Source organism: Patiria miniata, unplaced genomic scaffold (genome assembly GCF_015706575.1).
Source record: "Patiria miniata isolate m_02_andy unplaced genomic scaffold, ASM1570657v1 HiC_scaffold_7, whole genome shotgun sequence".
Classification (NCBI taxonomy): Eukaryota; Metazoa; Echinodermata; class Asteroidea; order Valvatida; family Asterinidae; genus Patiria; species Patiria miniata.
The window spans coordinates 46,192,404-46,212,225 of record NW_024037074.1 but is presented as its reverse complement, the minus strand read 5'-3'; the positions used below and the strand labels follow the sequence as shown (position 1 = coordinate 46,212,225).

The 19,822-nt window shown below is 38.4% G+C and overlaps 1 protein-coding gene across 3 annotated transcripts in view; it reads right to left on the bottom strand.

The window, feature by feature from the left end:
• Positions 1 to 19,822, bottom strand: part of LOC119745608 (rap guanine nucleotide exchange factor 4-like) — a 51,434-nt gene that overhangs the window by 9,143 nt on the left and 22,469 nt on the right. For 2 of the 3 annotated variants that reach the window (XM_038222092.1, XM_038222094.1), the window contains exons 6-13: positions 19,141 to 19,211; positions 15,906 to 15,968; positions 11,451 to 11,685; positions 10,878 to 11,061; positions 8,784 to 8,810; positions 2,936 to 3,081; positions 2,379 to 2,602; positions 2,150 to 2,262 (exon numbers count right to left, since the gene is read on the bottom strand). In XM_038222092.1, the coding sequence (XP_038078020.1) occupies positions 2,150 to 2,262; positions 2,379 to 2,602; positions 2,936 to 3,081; positions 8,784 to 8,810; positions 10,878 to 11,061; positions 11,451 to 11,685; positions 15,906 to 15,968; positions 19,141 to 19,211 (1,063 nt within the window). The remainder of the gene's footprint in view (positions 1 to 2,149; positions 2,263 to 2,378; positions 2,603 to 2,935; positions 3,082 to 8,783; positions 8,811 to 10,877; positions 11,062 to 11,450; positions 11,686 to 15,905; positions 15,969 to 19,140; positions 19,212 to 19,822) is intronic. The other variant, XM_038222093.1, reaches the window with a different exon arrangement.

Genomic DNA, 19,822 nt, shown 5'->3' with positions numbered 1-19,822 from the left:
CAGGAGTACGACAGCAGTCGAATGAGCTTAGCTTCGTGCTAACTGCAAAAGTTATGTTTGGGAATATGCAGGAATTGTCGAGATGTAAAGTTTACACAAATGCTTGTGGACCAAACTTGTACAAAACCTAAACGCATACCTTCCATTCCGTCTTTGATTGTGATGAGGACGCCATGGTTTATGAACTACCAAAAAAATGCAAAATACTTTAACTTTTGCAACTACAATCAAACCTACATGGCAAATATTACATGTAGTACCCTTGAACAAATTATCACACACATGGATAAAAAATAGAGCCTATAAACTACAGGATGTTACGTTATTCAGGTCTTCAAATTCACAGCTGCAAAATAAAACATGATGAAATAATCGCAATTTCTGAACTACGTATGAATGCTTCTACTCTCAAAATTAATATCTTGACTTCTAATAATGAAACAAGGAGGTTCGGGGAGCAGGAAAACAGGACTAAAATAAGATGAGTTAATGTTGTGAAGGAATCTGTTATATTCAAGGGGTAACTAAATGACAAAATGTTAGGCCACTTTTTTACGAGGAAATCTGAGGAAGAAAAGAAAAAGTACAAGTATGAGTCTAAAAGGAGGAAAGAATGAGCCAATTGGAAAGGGATACCTTTGAGGACTAAAAAATAATAGGAAACGGGGTTACATTTTGTTTTTCAAAAATAACAAAGTAATGAAATTTTCAGTTAAGGGAGGGGTAAATTGGAAACAGTAAGCATCATAAAAAATATGTTTTGATCAAACACCTACAACCCAATAATCCATAAATTACAGTAAAAAGGTCCATTTTCAACACAAATTGAAACAAAAATGTTGACATCAACGAACAAGTTTTTTGTTAGAGGTACAGAATCAGCGATTTAAACGAACAGGGAGGATGTTTGATGCATGGTGGAACGACAGGGTGCAGCGGTCTTACCCACGACGATACGGGCACACCTCTCCTGGGTTTGTGCACGTGCCCACGGAATAACTGAGCAGATGAGGAAAGCGTTAATCCCCGCCAGAAAGTACAGAGAGATAAAGAGTGAGGCGGAAGAGATTAGCCAGAATGTGATTGGATCAGATCAAGCAGAAGCCATCCATGGGATTAAAGGATTAATAGGCTTGATGTATGTGTGATGTATAATACGATGATGAGTGGATTAAAGGATTTAAGCGGATAAAGAGGTTCGATGTAAGATGATGATTGGATTAACAGTTTAACAGGAAATCTGATCTGTCAGATCAAGCATGACAGAATGAGATTAACACAGACATTGGATCAAGCAGGATTACTGAAAAAAAAGGAGACAAGATTTTAAAATGTGGATTAGAAGAAATGAGATTGGGCAGAAAATTGCATTTTGAAGAAAAAAGGAAATGCAGAAAAAAATTACCAAAAGAAACTGAAAAAAAAAATGACAGACAAGACATCCAAACAGAGGGACAAACAGAGGGACAAACATAAAGCCTTGATCTGACGCAACTGTGAACAAGAAATCAGTCAGAGAAACATGACCAAGACTTATCGCTTGGAGACACTAGGATCACGTAAAACACAATTTTTATCAATATGTACCTCCACCAAGGAAGTTATGTTTTCATCGGATTTTGTTGATTGGTTGGTTGGTTGGTTGGTTTGTTAACAAGAGTTACTCAAAAATTTATGGAAGGATTTGCATGAAAATTTGTTTAGGGGTGGTCCGCGGTACAAGTACAAATTGATCAGATTCTGGAAGTGATCCGAATCTGGGTCTGGATCCAGGATTTTTTTTTTAAGGATTCTTCACCATCTATGCGAATATTTCTCTTGGGTGTTCTGACAATATAGAGGGGAATTGTTTAGCTTTGGCTGAGGTTTGCGCTTTCTGAGTGCTTCCTAGTTGAGGTACATGTATTATATGGGCTGTATTATAGGTTGTATCTCAAAATACGGACATGCAACTTCCGACTGGTTTTGTGGTCACAGATAAGTTTGCTTCAGCATCATTTTCTGCTGAAAAGTTCCAAAAAATGTACCTAACATTAGTGTGAAAAATGATGAATAAGAAACAATCAAAACTCTTAATTGACAAGGGTGCATTTCACAGAGACTGTGACTTTGGTTCGGCCAATCAGAGAAGCCGATCTAGAGCACCTACTTGTAATGTATGGGCACCCCGTCCTGTCGCTGGCCGCTATTGGTCGGAATCTTCTCCAAGACTAAGACGTCTTGGCCGTGCTCCTTTAATCTCACCGTGTTGGCTTCGACATCCTATCGACATAAAAAAAAAATAACAAATTCAATTGCATCGGGGCCTAATTTTGTGTAGCTGGTTTAGGAAATTTATGTCCTAATGACAAACTTGGCTGTGACAAGCTATAACTTACCCGGAGGATTCTGTTGAAGTCGTCCTTATCGACCCTCAGCAGATGACAGTTATCCTCCCTCAGAACGATGGACGCTGCTCTCGGTGAATCGTTGACCAGTGCCAGCTTCCCGAAATCGTCCCCTTCATGCAGGGTGCAGACCACGCCCTTGCCGTAGATGACCACGTTGACCGAACCTTTTAGGATGATGTACCAGGATTTGCCCTCGTCACCTTGGTTGAATACTGAGACGAAAGATCGAAAGAAGGTCAGAAAATGAGCCGCTTTTTTCTTTACATTTTAATAATAGCTGATGTTAACAGGGACACACTTTTGAAATTTGTCTAAAACTTGACAAGCTGGCAAATTCAACTGCTTTCTTCCTCCTTAACTTCTATGTTAAACCTGAGTGTTTAAAAGGGTCATGACATGAATTTTCTTTTGGAACATATTCTGTGCAATTTTCTGCTCCTCTTGAATGTATGAAAACTGTTTGACATCCCTTTTGGGTTAATCTTATTGAAAAGTGCACTTCTTTAAACATTTAAAAATATCACCTGGCGCTCGGCAATACTCACAAACTGTTCCCGCTTTTTGATGCGTCTCAAACACCAGAACGCTCGCGAGTTCTCTCTTGACCATCGTCGACAGATGGGCCAACGCCTTGATGTGGAGTAACTCCTCGTATATGATCTCCAGATCATCCACCGACCGTTCCATGGCTCTACATGAGAGGTTCAATCAACATTGGGAAACAACAGAGAAACACAACAGTTATTTTAGAGAATCCCATACATGTAACAGCGGTTGACTCAAACTGGCCCGTCTTCGATGGCATCACTCATAATTACGAGCGCCTTGAGTACCTAATTGTTGGTAGATACATGCGCTGTAGAAGACTCCGGTATTGTTATCATTATTATTAATATATGGACTACGAATAACTGTATAAAAGAATTATGGACAATGAAATGACGAATCTGTGTCTAGTGTGTCTCAAACGACAAATACAAATAAATCTAAATTTCAAAAATGTAACCAAAAATACAAAGACACTAAAAACAACATTTGCCTCACATCTCCACAATAATACATGTTACACCATTTTTACCAACTATGAATTTAAACACTTTCAGTTTCTTTCTTGAGAAATGCCAGTGTTTACACTGCTCTCACAAAACTCAGATTGAAAAGATTTTTAGGGCAGCCCCATTTTCCAAACATGAACTGTTTTCTTGTTTTTATACGATGATAAAATTTAACATGTGCTTTAAAAAAAAATCAAGAAATATTTGTTTGTTTATTTGACTTTTTCCATTTCTTATTCCTTTGTAGTATAAGCATTACATTTTTGATGGTAAATCATATTTATCCAAAGTGGAACATATCGAGTTACGGAAATTTAACGAATTTCTTTTAATTTATGTTGCCTAGGAGACAGACGCTATTTCTGTGAAGTTGTAGCAGACTTTGTGAGCTTTAAATGATGCATGTTAGGCGTTCTGGCAAAAAGGACAGAACTAAGCAGAGGTACAATGAGGATCTGCGGGTATTAGGAAAGAGAATAAAGTTTGTTGCAGTTCAATCGGACATTCCATTGATAAGTTATGGCTGTTTAAAGTTCGCATTTATCGAAATGTCAAAAAGTAAAATACTGAGAAAAAGGCCTATATAATTTACGAGTTTTCGATTCGTGAAAACGAAAGATGCCAATTCTTTTCCCTTTAAAACACTTGTTTTCAACGATTTTTAGAATATTTCTTTAAACATGTGTAGTAGACATATCAAAGATAACAAATAACAATAAATTTGAAAGAAAAAAAAGAAAAAAAAAAAATCATCCCAATTTGTTTTTAAGCTCTGGCAGGAACTTCTATATGTCACTTGCTGGTTGGTCGGTCGGTCTGTCTGTCTGTCTGTCCTCGAAAAATTGACCTCAAATATTTGACCAAAAATTGACAACATGCCATGCCTTTGTCATATAAATGCACTCTTGCTGAAAGTTTTTGGAAGACCATCTTTGTTTATTTTGCGCATGAAGTGAAACATTCCCAAACCAGGCCAGGGCTTATTGTGCACTCGCAATTGTTTTATTTTTCTCCACTACGGCCTGTGCCCACTTCCGCCTCATTTTGCAAGAACACCTCACATTTATGAGCTTGGAATTCAATGAGTTTACCACTGTATGTGTACATGGTGTAGTTACGTGTAGTTTCATCCAGTTTTGCAAAACAAGGCATGAATTTTTCTTCTTTTTCCACAAATCACAACATGCACATGCTTAGGTATGTACGCACTAGACTAAAAGTGAAGTCAAATTATCTATTATGCTTGAAAGGAATTCAAACATAAATCCATTTATATCAAATGAATAAATGAATAGGTACAAATGTACGTCTACTGCTAACTAACTGTAAAAAATACTCAACGTATTTCCAAAACTAATAAACAATATTATTTTAAGAAATTAAAGAAAGAGTTAAAATTTAAAATCCAAGATATTAAATTCAACAATGAACAATTGGACACATCATTACCGGTACAAGTAACATGAGACAAAACTTAACATCAAATAAACAAAACGGAAAAATGAAATGTTCAGTTTCTGCTGCGCTACACAAAAAAGAAATAAAAACCAAAAAGTTAAATGTTAATTTCAAAGTAAAGTACATGTAAATTCAAAAATACAAATATAATGCAAGTAAAATGAGTTTGTCTTCATGTTTTTATGTTTGATTCATTGAAATTGACTTGAAATCTGTTGGTTTAAGAAGTTTATTTTCCTGTGTTCCTCAGTACTCAACGAATGAAAGACTGTAACCTAAGCATGTTCAAAACTACCAAATTTTGGATGTGTCGGCCAACCATCATTGGAAATTGACACAAAAAAGCACACCAGGTGCCATGATTTCACAGGATGCTTGAGACTGTTAGTGTTATTCTCTTTCAGTCAAGGTATTTCATAATAATTTGGTAGTTTGTTTGTTGATGTTTGCAAATGTTGTATATTACCTTTAAAGAAAGCTCAAAATTTCCTGCTGTTTATACTCCATAAATAATCCCCCTCCCCAATTGACCTATCGCCTTTTGGGAGTTAGCCACGCCCCTTAGACAACCCTATGGAGTTTTTGTACACTAGGTTTTGTTTGTCTCAGATTTTGTGCGTTCTGCGTCCAGTTGTATTGTCATGTTATTGGACAATATTTCACAAGCTGCGTTGACGCGATTCTACCGCGATTCTACCGCGATAGGTCAATTGCTTCCCACTGTAACATTGTTTTACACAATTCTCAAGACTCCAAAAACCGTGACAGCCATTAGCTGAAAATAAGCTGAACATTCAATTTCAATTTGTAAAAAAGTCTGAATTTGTTTTTGGTCAGACTGATTTATAGGGAGTTAATGACTTTGTTAAATGTGTTGAGTGATCGGGGTTAACAACAGAAAGGTAAAATACACAACGAGAAAAAAAATGGGGTTGGGCATATCTGGAGGGAGAAAAGTCAAGACAGAAAGAAGAAAAAAAAATAAGAGTGAAGAAATTGAGGAGGTTGTGGATGTTTCCATGACTACCTGTTCAGAAAATCGGCCTGCTGAAGACGACTGGCCAACTCCAGCAGCCAGGGGGGTCGGCTGAAGGGGTCAAAGGGCAAAGACAGGGTAGGGCCAAGAGTAGGGGTGGTCAGTGAACAGGGACAGGAGGGACCGACTTTCAGTAACATAGTTCGGCAGATTGGTGCACAATATGGGCGGAATTGTTCATTGGATGATAAACACAGTTGGCACACAGTCAGAGTATATAATGGGAAAGATATTTGGCTATGGGCTCTGTGCGCCGACAAAAGAGGGCGCCCTTTTACCTAGCAACGACGTCCCATGGGCGGGACATTTAGCTGGTTGATGCGCACAGTTCCTTGTGTGTGATGCACGTACACCAGGGGATTTGTACTATGTACACGCAGTGGTACGGCCGCGCGTCGCAGCAAAATTGCAGTCAGGCAAGATGGCGTCAGTCGGTCACCCCCAACTGTACTTTCTTTGACAGTGAGGGGGTACTTGTGAACGAAGCGCATAGGGCCATCGCAGATTTATCCATTGAAAAAAATATCATAGAATAATATGCAAAGGCCGCCATTTGGAAAATTTTGAAAATTGCTTGTTATCCCATGATATTTTTTTCAAAGGTAAAATCTTCGATGGCCCTATAGCCAAATATATTGCCCTTAACATACTCTGACCTTGTGCCAAATTTCATGCCTTTATCATCAAATCAACAATCTTATTCCCAATCTGCTTTACTAGCAACCATCTCAAATGAATGACTCAACAAGTGTTGCCTGTCCAAGTTACTTCCCTTTTTTTTTTAGCTACACTTTAGCCAAAAATTAGTTTTTGAAATTGTTACTCGTTCAAGTGATTTTACTAGATAAGGAAGCCCCAGGATGGTGAAGAAATATCAAAGTCAGAATTACTAACTGGCGATTGAAAATTTATCTAACCATATATCACAATTTTTTTACAACACCACAAACAAATTCACAGTGCCAAAAAAAATATAAAAAAACTCGCTCGGGAAAAAAAATGAGAACATCCCAAAATAATACGTTGGTTTTGGAAATAAAATCTGCAACACTGAAAAAATTTCTCAGAAAAGAAATTAATGACGGCAAGAAAAGAAGACATTCTTGCATAACACCAAAGTTAAAAACTTGCTGACGAAAAGAACAATCTCTTCAGCTTGGTATAGTTTGCCATTAATTAATTAAAGCAATTTCTGGGTAAAATACAAAACAACGAAGGGTTCCAATGTGTGTCATAAACCCCCAGAAAGATGTGTTTATTTTTCAAAGTATTGGCAATGAGGAACTGATTCGGAAGCATCCACTCCCAACAGGGTGAGAATGATTCCACAAAACATTTTATTCTGATAAGATTCTTTGAAGAAGGGAAGATCACAAAATCCCCGCCTGTCATCTGCACAATTAACTACATTTTATTAATGTTTCGGTACAAAAACAGAAGACAAAAACACAATTTATGAAATCAAACAGACACAAACATTTCATACAGGTAGATTCACTTCCTTCCCCCCCAAAAAAAAAGTGAACCACAAGTGCTGCTTCTGTATACCCAAATCAGAGAAATCTTTAAAAGATTCAATCGACTACAAATGAGAGTGGTGCCTTATGGCAACAGCAATGATCATGGTGGCTTCCGAGTCAGGGTGCATGACCAAAACGGTTGCCATTAAGAAATACATCTCAAACAGAGGTTGATCGAGACGCACACAAAACCAACGGCTACAATCCATACTCCAGACATCAGTAACAAAATATACCTCACCCTCCGATTAAACGAACATATACTTAGTCAAACCTAAGCAGCTGATTGTAACTTAGGGAAAAATATATATATAAACGGATCATCAAATTAAGCCTTCGCTCTGCTACTGTTAGAAAATTGTCAAAAAAGGAACAACTAAATGTTATCATGCTTCTAGCATTGATGCAACATGCACGGCTAACTGACTAATTAAGAAAAAAACTACATAATAAAATCACTATCCACTGGATTAGACTGGAAATCCTTGATGGACATGTGAGTAGATTACACCCCTCCCTCTCTGGTTGGCGATTTCAACAAGGCCAGCCCAGCAGTCAAAATAAATCAGGTGACTGTTTTTAACAGTTGAGTGCTCCCTGCCTCCATAAAGCAGGATTGACTGGCAGTGATTGTTATGAAACCTGATTTAGCTATGCTTTGACTGTAGGAGATTAAGCCAGCTGTGCCTACCGGTCACATGCTTGTGTCTGTTGATGGAATTTGACTATCCGTGCCTTCACGAAATATGATCTGACAGTTGGTGACTGGCCTATGCAAAAGGCATTGCACGGGAAATGGATTGAATTTGTGACTGTCTGTGACTGATCAAACAGAAGGAGGGTAGTAAGGTTCTGTAAACTTCAGAAAAATATGTTTTCAGTTAGAAATTTAATAACAGAAAAAACATATCAACATTTAAAATTGTTAGTGAGACTTTTTTTTAATAAAAAAAACAACAGGAAATGCAAAGCAAATGTTAGGATGCAAAAGAAACAAATGTTCTTGTACCGATGTTGCATTCACACACCTTTTGTTTTTGTTGTAACAATTACGATTCAGGAGTACGCAAAATCCTTTTGAATTAGTTCAGGTATGTAGGTGAACATAAATATTAAGAAAAAACCTCAAAAAGCTTTCAAAATATCTAGTAGAATTTAATTTGTGCAAACTTTCATACAACACAAAAATAGGAATCTGCAAAAAAAAAAAAAAAAAAAAATGGTGCCAAACTACACTATGTGCACCAAGCATGCACTCAAGAGACACAACACGTGATTGGCCATCTACAACTCATCTGCATGTTTCCAAGGCAACCATACTTACTCATACCCCCATGCTCTCATAGGTGTGCTGATCACATGTGGATGGGTCGGAGGCCAAAAGTTAACAGACAAAATTAAAGAGGGAAATAAAAAAAGAAGGCAAAGTTTTGATGTCGAGAAAAAATGGTGTCTACCATGCGGTGAATTAATACTAAGTACAAGTAAAGCTTGAAAATGATGGAATCGCAATATTAGTGCACGCTTCTCTACAAAAACAAAAACTAAGGCCAGCTACTAAATAGGAAGAGCTGAAAAAGGATAACTTTGATCGGATTTGTTGATTACCTCGACTCAAGACAAGTGACCTTAAAACAGGATTTTACAACGGCAAAAATGTACACACTTTTCTTTAAAGAAATACATTGCAGATGCCCCACCAGATCTAACAACATTCCCTTTGGAAGGACAAAGCTGCTATTAAATAGATCCAAAAATAGGTTTAACTTGTTCCTGGGAAATAAATCTAATTATATGAAGGATTCAGAGGTTGAACGCAATCCACATGTAAGGGTGATAGAAAATGATAATGTAAAGGGGGAATATTTATGGAACAATCAACTAGCAGAAGGTATGAGTAAGCAGGCTTAAAAAATCTAAATGTACACGCAGAAAAAGGTACCCCGGTACAAGGGCAAACAGGAATTATTCTAATTAAACATCTTGCGAGAAAAATGGACAGAGCAGTAGGTACTCTGTGATTTCGCATGATAGCCTCGGTATGGGGTACTGTAGTCTGAGGAGAAATGGTGACATACCGTAATCATAAGGCCAGGAACCAGACTTCCTGGTGCCGAAGCGTTCGCATGATAGTGATACACACACACTCTATGCATGGGATTGTTTTTGCCAAAAATTTCAAATTTCACATAAGTCCTCCGACGCGAACTGGTTAATTCACACCAACATCCTACTTAGTTTTAAGACCATGTCTGTCAAAATCCATCGCTCAGTCTGCTTCACATAATGCTTCAGGACCAAATCTATTGAAATCCACCACTGGTGCTGGTGGATTTTGATGGACTTGGTACACATGAACTATCTACCGAAATCCCCCAAAATGGGACGGAAGAGGGTTGATTTTGATGGAGTTGGTAAGGTTAGGACCCTAACAGGGTTAAGAAAACTTTACACGGAGCAACCAACTAACCAAAGACTCCCCTTCTCATGGAATTTAAAAAAAAAAGGTATCGAATGGAAAACATAAATAAATAATATAAATAAAACGGGTGTTGAAGGTTACCTCCCGACAGCCAATTTCAATCTTTGAACTTTGGTATTGATTTAAACAAATCCAAGATCATGATTGATTTGTAATTGTGATTGTTGAATGTGTTGTTTGTTTTTGTTTATTTGTAGATATACCAACGTAACCATGACAACTATCTTAAACAGCCATATTGGTGCAAGTTATACTGATAAGATACATGCATGTCTTTGTGAGGTTAAAAGTTCAGAAAATGCTATGCTCTGCTCTTGGAATTTTGGTTGCAGTTCCTGTATCGCCCAAAACTGCCCTGTCTGTTACTACCTGTCTGTTACTACCTGGTCACGGGGTGACCCTAAAAAAACGCAACCCTGAAACATTTGCCTTTTTTTCAAAAATCGTGATCGGTTAGTACACAATATCTTTATTAACAACCCTGCTTTGGCTACCATAAAACCCAACATTTTTTTGAAGACGGGCCTTCAAAAGGACTTTGTTAAAATATTTTAACTTTTAAACTGAGATGTGATCGCTGGTGATGTTTGAAAACAATTGTAACGACAATTCTTGAAATCACATTTCTGGACGAAACAGATTTTAGAGTCATTTCGTTTAAATGGTGACATAATTTGAACGGACTGAGCAATTGAAGTATTTTTTTCATCTAAAATTACGTTATTAAATTGGCTTACCAGTCATAATCATTTTTGGTGCTACTTATTTTTTTCAAATTTGAAATATTTCTTTGAGTTTGAGTTCCGCTTTTTTTACTCACCCTGTTTAATGTTTAAAATGTGTAATGATTTCCTAGGCTAGCAAGTGTCAGCAGGAACACTCATGTACCGGTTCAGACGACCGCAGAGACATTTCAGGGTTTTCGGGACAACTTACGGTTTTCGTAGTATCATCCTCATCATGGCATCCGGCCCGATCTGGGCGAGGACGACCAAGGTGTCTTGGAACTCATCCTCCGCTTCTTTCTTCTCAGCGTTGCCGGGCTGGCTGCCTATGCCCATGTCATCGTCACGGAAACGGTAGAACAAATATTTATCCTTGAAAGGATGTTCTCTGCAAACTGTAAACGAAATAGTAGTAATATACAAATTAAAACATCTTGAAAGTCAATAGAAATTCATGCAAAAACATCTGAGTTGATTAATAGACAAATCTGGTGGCAGCCATTTTCTGCGGTGGCACCAGCTCAGGGAGTACGCACGCACGCACGCACTCCTTCGACCAATAAGAATACCAAAATATGCGCGCCTCGTCATTAAGAACGCATGCAGCATGCTGGTGACATCACCGCTATAAATGCTTCTCATTCTGGTCGCAAAATTCCCTTATAGTCTAGCTCTTTCGAAACAATTTGAGACTAGACTAGTCCAAAAAAGGTCATTAAATGCAAGTTGACAAACGTATGCACTAAAACGATACCGGGACAAGACAGTTGTTTGTTTTACTCACCGTGCGTAATTACCCCTTCCTCCAAAAGCGCCTGCCACATTCCGACCGCCTGCTGCCGCGAGTGAACTAACGTCATTGGGCTCTGCTGGATCAGCCAATCCACCATCTCGGAACCCACGAGGCAGCGACGATAGGTTCGCAGGTGGTATTTACGATCCCGGATCATCTGTGGGGAGCGCGTTAAGAGGATGGTGCGTAGGACGAAACCTGCTCTGCTAAGACGCTCTGACGGGGTCTAGGGAAAAAGGCAAAGAAACATTGAGTTCGCAGTGAAAAATATTTTCGAGTGAAAATTGAAAAACAAATTTACGGCACCACCCTGGGGATTGTGATCTAATGCTAGTCCTGAAGGCAAAAAGAAGTGGGCAGATACAACACTGGTCGGTAAGGGACGGGAGATTTTAAATTGTTTTCAATTGTAAAAGGGCTCTTTTTTTTAAAAATGATTTAAAAAAAAACACCCACTAAAAATAGCTAAAACTGTATTTAACAATTAGTGGATTAAGTACCATCGACATCAGAATTTTCAATAATCGATATATCGTAAATAATCGATATATCGTGAATAATCGATATATCGTAAATAATCGATATATCGTGAATAATCGATATATCGATTGTCCCATGTAAAAGTTAATGACCATAAAGATGACACTTTGATTAAAAGAAAAACAATCTTAAGTCCCCATATTCCACGGCTTTCTCTTGAGCATATTGCTCAACTTTTTAAAACAAATCTCAGCACTCAGCATTTGTCCAGAACGGGCGGTTTCTTTTGAGGTACATTTGGGGAGACCGCAAATTCCAGCGAACGCAGAGTGAAAATCAACGCCACTTGGCATTTTGTGATGTTTTTATTTTTGAGTCACAAGCACAACTTGCCGCCGAGTTTTATTTCATTATACAGCAAACGCTAAACACAAAGTAAAAGCACAAACGGGAGATTAATTTTGACAATAATGTAATGCATTTTCGATATTTTTGATATCTTCCTCAATATCCAAAATTTCGATATTTCGATATGATTAAAAAATTGCTATCAGCAATATCGATATCAAAATAATATTGAATAATCCAGTAAGATCAATATCGACAATGCGTATAGTGGATACCACAATTTTGGAGAAAAACAAAGAATGCAAAGATAAAACATTGACATAGAAATATAATTATTTCTTGGAAAAAATATTTAAATAAGAATAAGTAAATAAATGAACAAGGATGATTTAAAAAAGAACAGTTAAAAAAAAAACCAAAACAAATAAAACACCCCCCCCCCAAAAAACACATGAACACCCCCCCCCCCAAAAAAAAAAACACCATTAAACAAATAGCCTGTCACTGAAATATTAATTGGGCCACAAATCACCCAATATTTTATGGCAGGCCATAGCACGGCTAATATATCTTAACCATATTAGTCTGACTGCATTATAAGCTGTCAATCCAGTATGGCCGATAATCACTCATACCAGATATCCCCTGGGAAATATTCAACTCATCACATATTCCTCCGAACTGTCCTTTGTTAATTCTGCGATCTGCAGCGAAATACACGTGTTTCTTCATTCGAAGACCTTCAGGTTTTTTTCAGTTCTGTCAGTTTTACATTTTTATATATTTTTTTTTTAGAATTTAATCAGGAAGAAGCATTCTGGCGAATCACGTAAAGGCCTTCGTCAGAGATCTTGGCCGGAACAAGGTCCTGACTGATGTTATGTCAACGGACGGAGCTAGGCACGAGGTCCAATTATAAAATGGCTGACGGTGACAACCTGGGACCTCGCATGAGCCTGTATCCGACTCCGATTTAAATTCGGAATTCTTTACTACATAAGAACAACTCTACAAAAAGGAGTCGGATACCTTGTAATTGGTTAGGTTATGAACACACATCCAATATATCCGTAATTTGAGTGCATTTTGAGATTGTGTCATCTATCTTGAACTGTCATTTGCTAAATGAGGCTCCTTGCATTAAGTTAGGAGCCAAAAAGAAGAGAACATATTTTAAAAAAATGTGTATGCCGATTGAGAAATTGCCACTAAATATAAATGACATTGTATTTCATGACGATGGAATTGTGTATAGGTTCCGCACAATTTACTTAAAAAGCAGAGCATTCATTGAGCTGAATATTTCAACGTCATATATTATGCCCTCTTCCAAATATCAATATTTAAAGAGTTGATTGGCGCAAACGACAAAGAACTCACAGCAAAGTAAACAGGGTTATTGGTAAATTGATTTGTTCATGTACATGTAGCTATGATTCTGTAATTTAGTTACATAAAGTACCTCACCTACCGGTATGTCATGTTTTAATTTGAAACGAAAATCAAATCAAAAAGCTCTTATTTTGTCCAGTTAAAAACACACACACCAAAACAACAACACAGAAAAGCAGGCTTATACTGCCACACTCTATCACTTCAGAAACACATCATTAATACCATATGGTTAATTACAATAAACCGTGGCCAAACCACATCTACGGTATCGTTCATTAAATTGTAACCGAACACCCAACGAACTAACGACCTATCAAGGGTCAACTCCATTTTTTTCCAAAGGTCAATTACTCCATCTTGAGTGGGGAACCGGCGCAAGCGGATTCTACAACAATGACGCCGAACCGTTTCCGCTCAGATCCCAAGTGTCACTTCAAAAAGCTTTTGTTCAAATAAATTGCGTCTACCGACGTGCAAGCTCGCGCAAATAATTTGATTCATGGGAAACAATCCACTGGTATCCCTGGAAACGCAGCATTTTATTTGTGTGGCTTCTCATTTAACCAATTTGGCAATCTGGGCAATTACGGGCTGGTACCCAGGGACCACTAATGCAGAGTGGAAAGATTAGGCTTCCCAGGAGATGGGCCGCCATACTAAAAGAAGAATTGGAATGAGTTAATGGTCAATCAATTTAATTAGGTTCGTAACGAGCCAAAGATATAAGTTATCACACATTTAAAACCACACAGTTTCCCTTCTAAATAAAATCAGAAATAACTGCGAGAGCCTTTTTGATAATAGGAAGGAAATTAATTACTCGAAGAATCTAGAAATAAGCCATTTGCGAGTAACCTATACCCTTTGGGATTTACATTTGAAAAGCATCTGGTACACTGACTTGCTCAGAATGCTTGGCACATTTTAACTTTGAATTCTCCAGACCAAAGACACGGTTGCTGATCACATGATTTGGGGCAAGCTCTTGTATGGTTACATAAGAGACGCTCAGCACCAATACATTGTTCACAATGGGTGAGAATGGCACAAAGACACCAGACCATGCCGGAGCAGGGGGTTGCTAGCATAAGGCTTGCCCCAAATCACGTGATATAGTAACAGTCTCTTTGGTCGGGAGAATGCAAACTTAAAACGTGCAAAGCATTGGATTAAGTCAGCGTTCCAGATTTTATTCAGATTTAACTTGCAAAAGGCTTATTGGTTGTCCCGTCAATTACAAATGAATAATTTGGTACCGCACAAATGGACCCACAGCTAAAAGCCTTTACGGTCAAGAGATAATTGTTTGAAGAAAATAGAAAGCCTCAGCTAGAATTATTTCAATTATATTTTTCTGGCACTGCCAAAAAAAAAAAATTTACAAAGAGAGCGAAAGTGAAATCCTTAGCAACTGGCGGGCTTCGTCTAGGAGTAGCAAGAATTCTCCCGATGACATAAATGGAATTAATCTAAATATAGATCAGGAACTCGTTCCCAACGTATCGGATGCCGATGCCGCGGTATTGATTATGGAAACAAAGATCAGGGTTTAATGTCTGCGGATCTCCAGCTAAATCAATTACGCGGACGACAGTCCGGTCGGCCCTTGGGAGGACAGTAGGCTCATGAATCTTACAGTGGCGTTGATTCGCATGATACCGTTAAATTAAGAGAATAAAATGTGAAGCAAGCTTTTATTTTAGTTTATTACATTATTTCTATGAAAACACTCCAAAACATATCGCTATTACGCAAATAATGATGATGAAAAATGTACCAAAATTGCTTCACCAAGGATTACCACGCCCACTTGGGGTCAACATGCAAATTGAGGTCAAAGTAATACATGACTCCACCCAGCTGAAGGGTGCTGCGCATAGCACTGCATCCCGCTAGTAATAACAATTAAGTACCATCAATTTGTCTCCAACGCATATTGCTCAATAAATTTATGACCAAATCGGCCAAGAGCCAAAAATCTATAGTAATCTACATTTTAATTAAACACCAGTATTTAACACTGCACAAGAAAACAAATAATAAAACAAAATAAACACTTCGCTTCAACAACAGTTGTACAGCTATAGTGGTTTAGCATGTACAAATATTGACTGTTTTGAGTGGTACAGTAGAACTAGCCTCTTGAGGTTTTCCGAAGATCGTTTTTCAGAGGCTGGCTGGAATTTTTTTTCAATTTTTTTTTGGGGGGTGGGGTTATCTTACCTTTACAATAGGAAGGGCTGGATGAATGGGTTCGGCCCCTTCATGTGTTCTTTTTGATGAACTCTAAAAAAAAAAAAAAAAAAAAAAAATGGAAATTATTTTCACACGTTTGCTTCTGCAAAATTCCCATAACGTGAAAACACTTTGAGATTTTAAAATTATTAGACTTTAGCAAGATAAAAAACCAAGCCCTGTATATTGTGGAACTGAATTTATCAAACTTTGGACATTTCAGTGCGGTATTGTTTTGTGCCACTCAGCGTAACACAAACACAACCACATGGGGTTGTTGTAAAGTGCAATGTCACCAAATAGCCAAATTTCACCATGAAGGATTTCTGGTGAAATTTTCTCAGGAAAACTTCTTTAATTTCCGAGAAATGAAATGTCAGACATGAGATGTTACCCTAAATGTTCTGGATTCAGAGCATAATACATTTGAACTAGATGCTATATTTATCTTTGGTTCAGTGCACCTTGGCAAGAACGCTGGTACAAACACACAACGACGCTGACGGCGACGAAAACGACCGTGAAACCAACAACAAGACAGCTTGGGTTACATCCCGCCAATCTCGTTGAAAAAAAAAGCTTGCACAAAGGCCTTGTGGGAAATCAAAGAGTGGGCTCGGACGGACAACAGCCGCGGACAAATCTGGGGCTTCGCTGATGTGTGGCCGTCGGCAGTTCCTGTTCGTTTAAATCTCAAGCGAACAAAAGATACAAGACAGTCGAGGGAACACGCCAGGCCGGTCTGCTGAATTTTACATCTCCCTCCTTTTTACCCGGAGGGTTGAAACTCAGAATTGTCATACAATTCAAGAAGATAACGGGATAGGACAAGAAAAAAAAATGCTCAGGTGATATTGTGATAAAATCTTCCCACGTGTGGTAAAGGGAGAATTCTAGTCGAAGTGAAAAACAATTTTTTTTCCTGGCAAATAAACAAGGGAGTTTCACTTTCTGACATTCAATATTTTGATAGTTAAAGTTTGAGCCACTCAGATACAAGGTACCGTAAGTGAGAGTTTTGCAGAAGTTGTTTTTAATTGAGGCCAGTCAGCTCGTGTTGCGTAACTTAAACTCACAAATTTTTAGAGTGCAAAAAATGGTACTGCTTTCTGTTTGGGCCTTGGGTATTTGTAAAAGTTCAATATTTGTTGCTGTTGCATCTAATAGGAGAAAATTACATATATTTCTCACAAAGTTCGAAATCTAACGTAAAAGCCTGAAAAAATGTATAAAAGTAATCTTTAACAAACTGTAACCTTTTTAAAAAATAAATTTTACTTCAGTTATATTTTTGATATATATCAGCAACTTGGGTGAAATGGCCAGGGAAAAAAAAATTTCAAACGGCAAAACGTATTGAATCTGTTCCAAACCCGTGTGGTTTATTGAATGTTCAATTAAATTAAAGCTAACTTCTCACTTAAGTAAATCAAAAGATAACTATTCAAAATGGACACAAAAAGCAAACAGGGACAGCACCTTTAAGACAGCTTTGAAACAGCTTTTATTGCAGCGAGTGTGACATTTACCCGGGGATAAAAGCTAGCTCTAACTTCGTCTTTGCTTAAGAAGCTGGAACAAAAATAAATGTGACCCCAAACTACCTCCCCGCAGTTAGGAACGTGATAGGGATTGATTCTTAAACCTGACGGTCTAGTAGGAGGGGGAATTTAGCTGGAGATTTTGTTTCAAGACGTGCCAGCGATTTTTCATTTAAACTTTGTCTGACGGAATTAGGAGGGAGATGAAGAGATTGAAAATGTCCGCTGAGAGGCAGGAGTAAAAAAAAAAAAAGAAGACATAAGACTTGATCAGAAAGAGAGAGAAAAAAGACAGGGGAAAAAAAGTATTGGGTCAATCTTTTTGCCGAGCAAACAAAAACCTAAATACAGCGCACCAAGACAAGTGAATGTTGACAAAACTTGAATTTAGATTTTAACCTAAAAATAATTACTGCCTGACAACGACCAGGGCCCAATTTCTTGGCTCTGCTAACCAAAGAATTCCGCAGAAAAATTCTGTGCTAACCCTGTCAGCATAGAATCCTTAGTTACGGGTTATACGCATGCGCAGACGCCAACATTCCTCGCTAACCCGTGAAATACGCTTACCGTAAGCACAGAATTTTCTGCTACAGTAAGCAGGGATTTTTCGCTTACGGTAAGCCATGAAATTTGGCCCAGATTTTCAAATGTTTAATTTTGCAACAATGAAAACAATTCTACTTTTTTTTTACATTCTTAAGAAAAAACAAAGGTATCTCAAGAACTGAACATTCAGTATTGGATGTTGAAAAGATCCCCTCTTTGGCTTAAAAATTATGTGTTTTCTTGGTTCTCTAGGACATAAGAAACTTTGATTTTAGTTTGCCTTTTCTCTCCCACGGGGATCACTGAGCTTCTTAAGATTAGCGACTATTCATTCATCGGCCATCAGAAGATGAAATGTCACCCCACAGGAAATCTTGGGCTAGGTTTCAAACTTTGAAGGAGCATTACTTTTCTCCGGAATCCTCCCGAGTGATTTGTGAGAAACCGAAAGCCTTACGCGATAAAGAGATTTATTTCTCGGCTTTGTGCCGTGCAGGAAGTGACACGTGTCCATTACACAAAACTAGGCTACGGGAATTGAGCCTCAAAAGGGGCAATGAAGCGCTAAGAAATGGCAAGAAACAAGTCTCGTCATGCAGGAAGTCTAGCAGACATGGCGGGGGTATATGATACAAAGTGAAGAATCTTTTGGGATCATGTCCGCGAAGGTTTAATCAAGCCTGCAAGCTGAAATTTTAATTGTACGTGCCACATACAAAAATAGTTGAATACAAAAGAGGGAACTGAGAGGCGAGACATTGACGGACGGTGGCAGGGGTGGCAACTTTTGTGGATCTGGCTGCTTTATAGACTAATTCGGTGACACCCGTATTCTAAGGCTCGCACGAGTCATGCTCCTTCGACCAATAGTGTTACCAAAATGCTCAGGTGCATGGCTTTATAAAGAACCAGTCCGGCATGCATGCGAATGTTGTGCAACCTCAATCAAGCTTCTAATTTTGTGTGCTGAATTAGTCCACATGATCTTTAAATTGAAAGTTAGGCTGCATCCATACTTTGGCAACGGCTAGAGACTACACATGCATCTATGGAGGACCCTGAAGCTACCATAGACATATATATATTATAACTAGCCATAGTCACATAATTCAGACATGGCTGAATGGACTTACCGGACCAGACATGCTATCAGATCTGTGGTACGTCTGATGGTGGCTGCTGATGCCTCGATTGGTCAAAGCCTCTGAAAAATCAGAAGAAATTAAACGTTTAAAACTGTTGGAAGAAAGCGTTGTAGTTGAGGGTGCCAGCTGTCTACTGAGTTCAAGAAAAGTTGAGAAAGAGTCTACTAGTAAAGGTGAAGAGTAAATGAGAACAACTTTCTGAGTGGGAATGCGAGTGAATGTGTGACTACTTGATCCACAGTGTCATTTGCCAGCAGGGCTGGGTCACTTTTACCAGAGGGGCTAGGTGGCCATCGATTGCTGATTTCAATCTGATGTTTATTGGCCGTGGGAGGGAGGTAGTCTGAGTATCACCCGTTATCCACGGAGCCAAGTCCTGTATAACGTCTGATATGTCTAGACATGCAGATATATGCAAGCCGCGCGCCAGCTAATCAAAGTCGACTTTACTAAATCGTGACGTCTTTTCATTCCCAAAACAGGACTAAAAGGTTTGATTGGTCAATTCGAATGCAGTGTTTTGTAATACACAAACAGCCGGGCGCAATATCACGTAACATGATACAGAGCGCGTGACACTTTTTTTTTTATCCATTGTCCATGATGCACAACGGGTGAATGACCGAGGACTCGATACAAAAAGCGCCCGCTGATTGGTCAAAATCTAGGA